General features: G+C 45.9%; 1 protein-coding gene across 1 annotated transcript in view; it reads left to right on the top strand.

Moving 5' to 3' along the window:
• The first annotated feature begins 1,342 nt into the window (after positions 1-1,342).
• Positions 1,343-12,713, top strand: part of Bco1 (beta-carotene oxygenase 1) — a 30,341-nt gene continuing 18,970 nt past the window's right edge. The window contains exons 1-5 of the mRNA XM_042700889.1: positions 1,343-1,561; positions 4,725-4,853; positions 7,144-7,273; positions 9,634-9,781; positions 11,480-11,627. Of these exons, the coding sequence (XP_042556823.1) occupies positions 1,498-1,561; positions 4,725-4,853; positions 7,144-7,273; positions 9,634-9,781; positions 11,480-11,627 (619 nt within the window). The 5' untranslated portion in view covers positions 1,343-1,497. The remainder of the gene's footprint in view (positions 1,562-4,724; positions 4,854-7,143; positions 7,274-9,633; positions 9,782-11,479; positions 11,628-12,713) is intronic.

Here is a 12,713-nt window from a genome sequence, read left to right as displayed (position 1 = left end):
TCCTCGCCCATCAACCTGTTTTCTCATGATGGGCGCCGCTGCCACCTCCACCAGGACTTTGTCCATCACCTTGAACCCTGCTATTGCCGATTTCAATGTTATCTGCTCCATTTATCACCCTGGCTAATTAGAGGCAACATTCAGGAGTTAACTTAATTGGAAAATCGCAAAGTAATTTAGATATGAAAACATTATCTCCAGAAGGGAAATATTAACTGGTTTTAGGCAATAACTTTGTAACAAGAGATAGAGAATTGCAAAATAAGGCTGTTTGCTTTATTTTTTAATAACCCTCAAAGCTTTCCTCTTTGATTTCAGTTCTTACTTCTGAGTGTCGGGGCTGTCTGCAGGCTCAGCACATCCTGTGGGATCAGCATCCTGAAGGAAGGTGAGCCTTCTCCCCTGTCCTTCTGAAGTCTCAGCGTTATCTTCCACCCTCACCAAATATGGTGTGATCTCTGTGGGGGGGGAGGGGAGTCTGACTTCAGTTGACACTTTGCAATGGAGAATAGTGTGCGTGAAGTACAGGCATAGGACAGGCGTACATTTCTTTTGGGACAATGTCACCCCTTCCCTTGCTCTCTCCATTCGTCTCTCCCATCCCCACCCAAAAGTTGTATAATTCGCTTTTGACGTAGTGTCTACTGAGTACCATTGCTGCCTTTGTTCCCTTTGTCCCTCGATTTCTATGTCTTCCTTACCCCCCAAAGACAGATAAACAAGACAAAAAAGGGTAACTCCTCTGTACATCATCTTTATAATAACAATTTTTAAAAGATACATGAATATCATCAGCCTACTCTCTTGTTGGGCTGAGGTTTGAGTCTTACTACTTACTCTTTAGTTCCCCAGAAAAGTCTTTATTACTTGAAACAGTTACGTGACTCATTTTTATATTTCCTCTTTTCAAAAAGAAATGAATGAATGAAGTTGTTCTTTACATAATTTTTTGAGGGTAGTAATCGGGGCCCTTTATGAAAAACAAAATCAAATGAACCCCCTCTCTGAGGTGCCCCCCTTTGGGCAGCAAGCTTTGGCATGATCATGATATTGATGGCGTCTCAGTGCTTTGTTGGTCCTGAGATCTCTCTTTCTGTTCCCTCACAAACCTCTCCAGCTTCCGGGCTGGATTACTTCTGATGACCAAACAGAGCAAAATACACTGAGTCTCTTCCTTCACCCATTCAGAAACAAGCCAGGAGTGAGAGTAGAAAGAAAGAGTCAGGGGAAAGCAGAGAGTTAAAGATTAGCCCTAACACATGGCTTGGGAACTGACCTTTGACCAAACATTTTATAAACTCTACCAGACATGTGCAGCGATACCAGACACTCAGAGAGAGGGGAAAGAGATGGGATTAGGAAGGACGGACATGTGAAGGATCCAAGGGTAGGGAAAGCAAAAAGTCAAGGCCAGAGGAGCCAGGACAGCTCCCTTCAGCACACAGGATCGCAGGTCGATTCCCCGCTAAGACCAATTCTCACTCCACCACTGGCTCCATGGATATAATATTTGGTAAGAATAAGAAAGAGCAGCTGGAGCCTGTAAGGGCCAAAGTGACAGGTGAGTATTTTGTGTAAGAGATGGGCTCTTCTGTTAGGCCGACATCTGTTTTGTTTGCTCCAAGTTGTTTGGGGAAAGCCTGGAAAACAGTATACAAGGGGTGAAACAAATCCATAATCCAGATGCGTTTTCTGTAGTGATCTCAGTACGTTTTACACATTATAATTCAGATTCCAAGAGGAGAGAGTTGTTTTCACTATTTCCAGGAGAAAAATATTGGCTATGCTCCCTTTGCTGAACAGGAACTGGGAGTCAGCAAAGCGCCACCTGATCCAGATGCATGGTGTTTTGCAGATGTATGCACCCTAAATAATTTCTTCCCATCATGCACATGTGGCGGCTGATGCAACTTGCTCTTGGGTGCCCACAGGTGTGATTTCAGTATGCGGAGTGGATGGAGGAGACCCACAGAGGGCTACTGAGGATGAATCTTCAGAGGACCTGTGTCTCAGTTTTTTCCTCTGCTACATCTCTGGCTGTCTTCTCTTTTGCCTGCTACTTTCCTGCAGCCATCTTGTCTAGAATCTGAAGGCCAGTCCTGGTTCTGAGATCTCTGGCCCCAGCACAGTGCTCCTTGGCTGAATGGAGATGCTTTGTTTTTATTGTTTTATAAAGATCGCAAGTGTGGCTTTGAAAGCTGGGTGGAGCTTGTCAGCCAAGGATGTACCTTTGGAGGGAAAAATCCCTTTTATGTATCACAACCAATCATTACTGTGTGTGCATGCATGTGTCTTAAATTACATGTAAAAATTGTACATATAAATTAGAAAAAAGAAGGAAATACAAAGCTATACTTCCAGCTTTTTATTATATTATTATAATGTTATTATTATATTATTATAAAGGTGATGTACAGAAGGGTTACAGTTATGTAAGTCAGGAAATGAGTGCATTTCTTTTTGCACAATATCACCTCTTCCCTCACTCTCTCCTAGTTTTTCTAACTTTTAAGTACTACTATTATCAGGGGTCTAATTCCTTTAAGCTTTTATAAGACAGATATGGATATTGCATCTTTGAGAAATATAAACAGGTATAAATATTATACTTGAAAATGTGAATAATTTTTCAGCAAATATGTTTAATAATATTATTTTTTATTTATAAAAAGGAAGCCCAACACCAGACTGGGTGGTTCATTACTATAACCCTAAATATTTGAGAGGTTAAAATGGAGAGGATTACTATTTGAGGCCAACAAAATGTCTCCTCTCAAACATAGGAGCTGAGTATAATGGCCCATGCCTCTCATTCCAGCTACACAGAAAACCCTAAATAGGAGGATCACAGTCCTGGGCATAAATGTGATATCCTGTCTTAAAATAAAGCAAAAAAAAAAAAAAACGCCAGGGGTGTGTGACTCAAGTGACAGAGTACCTACAACTATGAAATGTTGAATTCAAATCCCAGAACCACCAAAGAAAGTGAGGAAGCCTATAATGCTAGGGTTTGTGCCCTGGAATGCCAGGAAGTTTTCACCATGCCATTTTCTGCCTTGTGTTCAGTGACCGTATGGAAATCCTTAAAATTGTTAGAAAACCAGGGCTGGGAAAGTGGCTCAGTGGTAGAGTGCTTGCCTTGCATTCATGAGGCCCTGGGTTCGATTCCTCAGCACCACATAAGCAGAAAAAGCCAGAAGTGGCGCTGTGGCTCAAGTGGTAGAGCACTAGCCTTGAGCTGAAGAGCTGAGGGACAGTGCCCAGACCCAGAGTTCAGGCCCCACGACTGGCAAAAAAAAAAAAGTTAGAAAACCAGAATCCTAGAGTTTTGGGGGTTTTCTGTGTTTTTGCTTTTTTTATTAATAAGTTTTTTTAATTGTGAAAATACCGTACAGAGGGGCAGAGGGGTGACAATTACACAAGCAAGGTAATGAGTACATTTCTTATCAAGCATTGTTGCCTCCTCCTTTGTTTCCCCTTCCCATCCCTGCCCTCCCATCAGTTCCACCCCTTCCCCCAGAATCCTAGAGTTTGAGAGGCTGAATGGGCCCAGCAGTGCCCTACGGGAGCTCTGGGACCAGGGGCCTAGTCACTCAGTGGCCACACAGATTTTCATGTCCCTCCCCCAGGTCCATGGTAGAGCCAAACAAACAAGTCTTCACAAGTTCCACTGGGCGCTTTTAAGTGCAAGGCCCTCTCTAGTTCAAGCCTCCTGACTTAACAGAATGGAAGCTGAGGTAAGAAAGGGACAGTGATTTGTCTGAGGCCAGGCAGCAAGCAGAAGTTGGTCTGACCCCCTGGCCAGGCCTCAAGCCCTGGTCAAGCCCAATCAGTTGGCCACCAACTGTGGGCAGACGGCTAATAAAAGCTGGTGCTTGTGTTGACACACCTGTCCAGGGCAGGTAGGCCAAGACTCTGGTTTATCCCAGAGCAGTGGCCTTCAGAGAGGACCAGGACCTTGGACACCACACCAGCAGGACCCTAACTTAGAAGAGCACTCACTCGCTGTCCAATAGACAATAGCACATGCCGAATACTTTTAAGTTTCCCAGGACACATTTTGAAAAAGGTGTTTTTTTTTTAAAGTAAGATTAGTAAAATTAATTTTAGTAGTAAAACTGATATACGACAACATATCCAAAATCTTATCTGCTCAAAGTGAAATTAATACAAAAAACTTGCAAGTGAGATGTCTTCCTTTTTGTCTGCTAAGACTTTAAAAACCCAGTGTATATTATTTCCTTGCAGTGCATCTCAGTTCCTGCTCAATCCCAACCTAGGACTCATGGCTGTGGTTCTGGCTACTACTACCACACCATAGGGCAGACCTCTAGGATGTCTTTCTTACCTCTCTATGACACAAACATTCTCCCTCAAGACTCTGCCAGGCCTCTCTCTCACAGTCCACCCTGCCTGAGAAGGTCTCGTACACAGCATCGTTGGTGGGCCTGTAGAATGGCCTCTATCACTGTGTATTTCAAGTGTCCATTTATTCTTAGAATACAGAAGAGCGCAGAGACTGTGTCCACTCACCTCAGCAACTCGGTGGTAGTAAAATTCCATGCTTACTATCCACTGTCTAGGATAAAGGAACAGAAGTGCTTAGTAGGATTGTGGCTATATGGCTCTATTCCCTTCTATGGTACTTTCCTCAAGTTTTTGGGTTTTGGTTTGCTTTGGTGAGACTGTAGAATCTGGAGATTCAACATTCTTTCTGTTAACAGGCAAGATCCCACCATGGCTGCAGGGGACATTGCTGCGTAATGGGCCTGGGATGCACACGGTGGGAGAGAGCAGATACAACCATTGGTTTGACGGCCTGGCCTTGCTCCACAGCTTCTCCATCAGAGACGGTGAGGATGCTGGGCAAGTTTGCTGTTGACTACAAACTTCATGCCTAAAGGCAACACAGATGGATTCATTTCAATTCCGGAGACCAGACGCCTGGATATGGGTCTCATTTGGCCATACTCATGGAGAAGGCTGTGCAGGAGAATCCATATTTTTTATCTCCTCTACCTTCTAGAAATTGCCTGTGTACTCCTTGGCTTATAGTTCCATGTCTTTCATCAAAACCAGTAGCACAGGAGAGATAGATGGAGAGATAGATAGATAGATAGAGAGAGAGAGAGAGAGAGATAGATAGATGGATGGATGGATGGATGGATGGATGGATGGATGGATGGATGGATGGATAGATAGATAGATCTCTTTCTGTCTCTCTTCTCTCCTCCCTCCTCCTTCATCTCCCTCCTCCCCTCTCTCTGTCCCTCTGTGCCATCCTGACACACTGGAGTAGCCACCAATAAAATGGGAGGCCATGTAGAAAACAAATAAGGTCCTTCACACAATAGCCAGCCTCCTGAGTATCTGGGACTACAGGCATGAGCAAGTAGAACACTGCCTTTCCTGAATGAGGCAGGGTTCTGTGGTACATGCTTGCTCTGCACAGCATGGGTCAGTTGGCTGGTCCTCTCCCATGTGATGGGAGGTTCCAGAAGAAGGGACCCTGATCCAATTTTATCTTCATCATGGAATGAGAGACCTGTGCTCCTAGACCAATCTCTTCATCTCACTAAACCACAGTGTCCCCAACTGGAAGTTGGAGGTTGTAGTGGTAGTGAAAAGAGATGAGAGGGTACTGGGTATCTGGTTCACTGGTACACAGTCTACACTTGAAGGCTGCTGAAATTCTGCATGGTCCGGGAAAGTCCTGGGGGCAGAGAACTTGAGGCCTCCGTCCTGAGCCACACAGGAGCAGAGGCCAGCCTGTCCTTCTCTGGTCATTCTCCGGCGATCCCTTAGCCTTTGCTAAGATGCTTGAGCATGAGGGCTAGGAGAGAAGGGGATACTTAGTGTGAAAGGCTGAATTCTTTCCACTTGAAATGTAAACTCTCAGCCCAGGCGGCCAGTTTCCCATACACAGGCAGCTGCGGAAGCGGGAGCAGAGAAGCCTAGAAAAATGTGTCTGGAACTGCTCAAGCCTGTCACTGCCAAGACTTAAGAAGGAGTCACCAAGCCCCACCCACACCCACACCCCCAGTGCTCCAGAGCATCTAATTAGCCAAATTCCTTCTGCAGGAACATAGTAAACAGACCACTCCTGCTCAGAATCAACCAGGTCAAGTTTGATACTTTTTCAGGGCAGAAGAGGAACGTGCACTCACACGCGCGTGTGCACAAACACACACATATGTGTGCACACACACACAGTATTTAACTCCTGCTGAGATGGCTGGGATCAATAATCTCTCTGTCTTCTTTTTTTTTTTTTTTTTTTGGTCAGTCATGGGGCTTGAACTCTGGGCCTGGGCGCTGTCCCTCAGCTCTTCAGCTCAAGGCGAGCGCTCTACCACTTGAGCTACAGCGCCACTTCCGGTTTTCTAGTGGTTTATTGGAGATAGGAGTCTCACGGTCTTTTCTGCCCGGGCTGGCTTTGAACCGCGATTCTCAGATCTCAGCCTCCTGAGTAGCTAGGATTACAGGCGTGAGCCACCGGTGCCCGGCTCTCTCTGTCTTCTAAAGTACTCATTTCTACTGGTCTCTGCTAGAAGCTACAAGCTGCTTTTTTTTTTTCCTACTTTTTTGCTTTTGTTTTGCCTTAAAAATCTTCCCTAGTTTGGTCTGAAGTGGAAATTTTCCACTGGAGTTACCCGAGGGCCTCTTTATTTTAATTATTGATTTATTTGTGAGACAGCATCTCACCATGTAGCCCAGGCTGGCATCAAACTCGTGATCCTAGGTCCTCTGCCCCTAGGCCCATCTTTCATCTCCCTGAGCCTCAGTTTCCTCAACAGGAAGTTGGGGCTGCAGTGGCAGTTTAAAAGAGATGAGATGCTACAGGTCACCAGGGAAATGCAGCCTTTGGAAAGGCTTCCAAGCCTGTACATGGCGGGATGGGTGGCCAATGGCCTGGCAATGCTGGACCAGGTAACTGAATGTTGCTGAGCCTCAGATCCCTCCCGTGGAAATGGAGCTCCAGTGAGGAGATGTGTGTGAAATCAGTCTCCCTGCACTCCTTGAAACAGCTGCTCTCATGACAGCACCCTGTTGTGGTCCCCAGTGAAAACCCTCCCGTGCTGTCATGGATCATAAGCCTGGGAAAGGTGCCAGCCTGGGACTAACCTGACTCTCCTCTTTCAGGTGAAGTTTATTACAGGAGCAAATACCTAAGAAGTGACACCTACAATGCCAATATCGAGGCCAACAGGATCGTGGTGTCAGAGTTTGGAACGATGGCCTACCCAGACCCGTGCAAAAACATCTTTGCCAAGTAACTTCCCATCCAGAACCTGACCACATTGCATGCGTTGTAACATCCTTGATGGCCACAAGCCATCAGTAGTTCCTCTGACAATCCTCTTTAGGGTATATAAAAACTCTATACGAGGGGCTGGGAAAGTGGCTCAGTGGTACAGCGCTTGCCTTGCATGCTTGAGGCCCTGGGTTCAATTCTTCAGCACCACATAAGCAAAAAACTCTATACGACAGGCCTTTTCCCATAGACATTACATAATTCTTTGTTCACTGATCTCTTGAAAGGCAAAGAGCATTTGACAAGTTATTAGACACTCTCCTGGTCAGGGAGCAGTTTGGAATTATCTGTCTAAATTACAAATGTACATTTCCTTCTGTCTAGAGATATACTTACTCATGTCTGAAATGACAAATGCACAAAGTTATTCATGGCTGCATCATTTGTCAGAACAAGAAACTGAACACAACCCAACTATCCATCCACAGAGAAATGATTAAATGAATAGCAGTAAAACTAAACAAGAAAATGTGGTGCTGAAGTAAAAAAGCAATGAGACAGAGCTGGCCTGGAAGCAAGTATAAGGCCCTAAGTCCTTCCCTAGTACCACAAAAAAGGAAGGAAGGAGGAGGAAAAAGGAAGGAAGGAGAGAAGGAAAGAGGGAAAGAAAGAAAGAAAGAGAGGAAGGAAGGAAGGAAGGAAGAAGAAAGAAAGGAAGGAAGGGAGGAGAAGGAAGGAAAGAAAGGAAGGAAAAAGAAAGGAAAGGAAAAAAGAAGGGAAGAAAGAAAGAACGAGAGAGAAAGAAAAGGAGTGGCAAGGCTTTTCTACATGTTGTAAGGAAAGATTTCTTTTTTTTCTTTTTTCTTTTCTTTTCTTTTCTTTTTTGGTTGGTTGTGGGTCTTGAACTCTGGGCCTGGGCACTGTCCCTCAGCTCTTTAGCTCAAGGTGAGCGCTCTACCACTTGAGCCACAGGAGCCACTTCCAGTTTTCTGGTGGCTAATTGGAGATAAGAGTCTCACAGATTTTCCTGCCCAGGCTGGCTTTTAACCATGGTCCTCAGATCTCAGCCTCCTGAGTAGCTAGGATTACAGGTGTGAGCCACCATCACCCAGCTTAAGATTTCAAAGTTAAGTATGAAGGAAGAAAAAAGCAAGGCCTAGAAAGAGCATGTGATATGCTATAGTCTGTGTTTAAAAGGCAGAAATTTTTTTTAATCCATTCTAAAGCTTGAACTCAGGGTCTGGGCACTTTTCTTTGGCTTTTTCACTAAAGGCTGCTGCTCTACCACTTGAGCCACAGCTTCACTTTTGGCTTCTTGCTGGTTAATTGGAGATAGTCTCATGGACTTTCCTGCCAGGGTTGACAGGACTTTTAGGAGGTGGGGCTTAAGGGAGGAAGTTAGGTCATTGGGTATTTGGCCAAGGGTCTCTCTCTGTCCCTGTTTCTGTCTCTGTCTCTGTCTCTCTCTGTCTCCATCTCTCTGTCTCTTATTGACATTAGGGTTTTTAACTCAGAGCCTCTTGCTTGCTAGGCAGCTTCACCCCTAGTCTGGAGCCACACCCCTCGTCTCTTTTGCTTGCTCCTTCTTTTCCGATAGGCCTGGTTCTTTTTGCCTCTGGTGGTCTGACCCACAGCTGGGGGTTACAGGCATGTACCACCACACCCTGCTATCTCCTTTTTGATACTCCAGACATGGAGGAATTATGAAAGGGTTCAGTGATAGATTGCCTCTGCTTTTCTAGAGCTGACATCATTTCTCCCTGGCACCTCACCCTAGCCCATGGGTTGGAGCAGGGGAGGGGCCAGCAAGAAAAGGCAGGGGGAGGGAAGGAATTTAAAGCCACAACCTGCAAGAGCATTCTTGCAGTTACACCCTCTGTCAGCAGGGGGAGCACTACTCAACCTCTGGATTCAGTATTTGACATTTGTCCCAGTTAACCCTCTTCGTGTTTTCATGCTTGCTTTGAGTTTGCCTTCTGAGCAAATGCATGATAAGTTATTAAGTCATCACTTCCTGGATAAATTTGAGGTAATCAGTGTGAATTTGTGTCCCTACCAAAGCTGAGATTAGCCATTTTGCTAGGTTTAGGGAGCCATTACGGATCCCTGTATGATTTTCTAATTTCTCAGAAATAACCCACCAGTAACCACTGGGTCTGGTGTTGAAGACCTTTGGAGTTTCGAGAGCCCAGAAGGGACCTGTTGTGGGCCATGTTGCCCTAGCAATCCTTCACGACACTCCATATGGTATTACCTGAGGCCGGGTACTTCTTTTTTTGTCCAGTAGTTGAAGCAAAGTGTTTGAATAACTGGAAGACTAAAGTCATGAAGGGCAGAATTTTCCATCTTGATTAGACATAACCTGCTTTTCTCCCCAGAGCCTTCTCCTACTTGTCCCATACTATCCCTGATTTCACAGACAACTGCCTGATCAACATTATGAAGTGTGGGAAAGATTTCTATGCCACCACAGAGACCAACTACATCAGGAAAATCAACCCACAGACTCTGGAGACCCTGGAAAAGGTATTGGCAAGCCTGTAGCTGGCATCCCTTCCGGACCCAAGAAAGAGGCCCCTGGAGGAAGCTGAGCTTCCCATAGGGTTCTCACTGGATGGACCCCACTTGAGGGCATGAGTTGCTGTAGACCAGCACCTTGTATGAAATTTTCAGCTCCCCAGGGCTTGTATCATTGTATCATTCCCATCCTTGTGGCACAACCATGTGCCACAATAACTGTGTTTCAGTCAATGGTGAAATGCATAAACCCTGGCAGTACCATTAGGTTGTATACCTGGCGACAGACATATAAACCCATTCCATAATGTCAGTACAACACGTGTCTTAGTCCCTATCTCCATCATTAGACACGTATGTCTAATGATGGCATGAAGTAGCAGAAATCTCCTGTAACACAGTCATGGAGCCCAGAGGTCTAAAATCAGTGTTAGCAAGAGCCAGCCTGTCTTTGAAGGTTCTAAGGGAGGAACATTCTCTTCCAGCTTCTAGGTTGCCAACAATCCTCAGTGATCTCCACCTTGTAGATGAACTCCTCCAAACTCTGCCTCCATCGTCATATGCCATTCTATGTCATGTGTTTCTTATGTTCAAATTCTCACTTTTTATCAACACACAAATCATCAGATTCCAGCCGACCTCCTGCAGTATGACCCCAACCTAACTGGATGATATCTACCACTTGATTAGCATTGCTATCCCCAGATAAGGTCACATTTGCAAGTGCTGGGGGGTAAGGACTTCAACCTGTCTTTTTGGGGAGATAGTTCAACTCCTCATCATCATTGCCCATAGTTCTTAGGCCCAAGGGGGCTCTACCTATGCCAACCTGCAGAGGGAGGCATTAGGCCGAGAACTAGGGCACAGAAGTAAACATAGAAGAACCAAGTCAACATTCTGGTAAAAAAAAAATCCGTAGACTCTGTTTTCTCCAGCTGCCATTCAAAGCTGTGGTGTCTTCACAGGCATGTGAACACCTGCTTTTCTCAGCCTGGAAATCATGCCCAGCTCCCTCAGCCTGGAAATCATGCCCAGCTCCATTTCAGCCTAGCAGGACGGGCACACTTTCCACAAACGAGGAAGTACTGGGAAGGGCAGGATGAAGCTAAAGCCCTGCCCAGCTTGACTGGTGTCTGAGCTCTCCTGGGATAGGAAGTGCACAGCTGGCTTCCTCATTCTATGACTGGCCTGTTCAGAGCAGGGGCCATTGTTCAGCTCGTTAGTGGAGTTTGGCTTTGACCCAATGGCTTTGTAGCCGCTCCTATTCCCAGAACCGTACTAGGAGAGAGACCTGGATATCTGTGCCTCTGTAGAATATAAAAGGGGGAATCTAAATGACTTAGTCAGGACACCCTGCAGAAGCTCTCTGCCCAGATGATTGTGGTAAGGCCTCCATTCTGCCTCCATGCTGAGGACACCTACAAGGTCAGGATGCAGGAGGGGAACGGATGCCATGAACAGGTGGATGCAGACTCACAACAAGCTCTCCTGAAACCTGGCCCCTGTAGAATTAGGCTAGCCTATCCCAGTGTGAGGTCACATTCAGTCACAAGAGTAGACAGTCTCTTTAAAGGGAAATCCTGTCTTATTCCCCCTTTAGGAGATGTGTGAAAATACCCATCATGTCTCAGAACCTAGATTCAATGAGGTGTGTACAGGGTTTCCACTCTTCCCCTTTTGAAGACCAGGTCATATCATATTTTGCAGGTTGATTACCGTAAATATGTAGCTATAAATCTGGCAACAGCACACCCACATTATGATGGGGCTGGAAATGTTCTCAACATGGGCACATCCATTGTGGACAAGGGGAAGACAAAATACGTGATATTTAAGATCCCTGCCTCCGTGCCAGGTAGGTCACTTGGAGGAATCTAAGCACAGATAGCCAGGGTGCTGCGCAGGCCTGATTTTTGTTGGTGATAGTGTGAAACTTCCCCCAGTTGACTGTTGGAAATCTCAGTTTTCCCTAAAGGAGAAAGGAGATTTCTGGGATTCCTTTCCTTATTCTTTAGACTCCAGTTTCTTAATTCATTATTCATCTATCTGTCCACCTATTCATCTATCCACCTACCCACCCATCCATTCATCCACCCATCCATTCATCCACCTTTCCATCCACCTGTCCATGCATCCATCCATCCATCTACCCATCCATTCATCCACCTGTCTACCCATCCATCCATCCACCCACCCACCACTCATCCATACAGTCATCCCAATCTATCTATTTTTCCATTTATCTTTTGCCTAGGCTCCAGTTCATTATTGCATTAATTTAGCCACCATCCACCTGTTTCAGTCTTCCGACAAACCTCTGAATGCCAGGGTTATGCTGTCTAATTTCACTCAGCCCTCAGCCAGGCGCCCAAGGTCCTTCAGGGAATACAGGCCTGCTGAGATCGACTCCAGATCCCTACCCTGTTCTCTGAGCTTTCTGGCCTTCTCCACTTAGGGCTGGGATCTTGGAGCAAAGCCCAGGCCAAGTAGTATGATTGCATGTTCTTGAGGGGGAAGAGGGTGAGGCTCTTGGCTTGTGTTTGTCCAGGACCCTCCTAGGAACTGCACCCCACACCCAGGAGAAGAGGCCTCTGAGGACAGCCGTGCAGGACTCTGAGGGTGCTTTAACCTGACCCTCTGGTTTGGGAAACTAGTTTCCATCTGTGATACCACTGGTCCCTCCCAATCCTCCCTCTCCTCCAAGTCCTGTAGAACCTCCTGAGCACACTGCCAGGCTCTGTTGGGAGATATGAGTCCCCAAGGTCAGAAGGTACAATGAGTATTATTGTTACACGAAACTCACATTAATTAAGTCAATAAAGATTATGGGTCCATCCCAGAATCCTAGAGTGTCAGACTGGGCATCTTCTAGGCTTTTGGGTTCGCCACGTCATGTCACTATGAGGCTCAGGAGATTAGGGGACATGAAGCTCACAGGAAC

The sequence above is a fragment of the Dipodomys spectabilis genome, unplaced genomic scaffold (assembly GCF_019054845.1).
Source record: "Dipodomys spectabilis isolate Male_0828 unplaced genomic scaffold, ASM1905484v1 ptg000273l, whole genome shotgun sequence".
Classification (NCBI taxonomy): Eukaryota; Metazoa; Chordata; class Mammalia; order Rodentia; family Heteromyidae; genus Dipodomys; species Dipodomys spectabilis.
The sequence above is the reverse complement of the archived record's forward strand: the minus strand, read 5'-3'. Positions and strand labels throughout refer to the sequence as shown.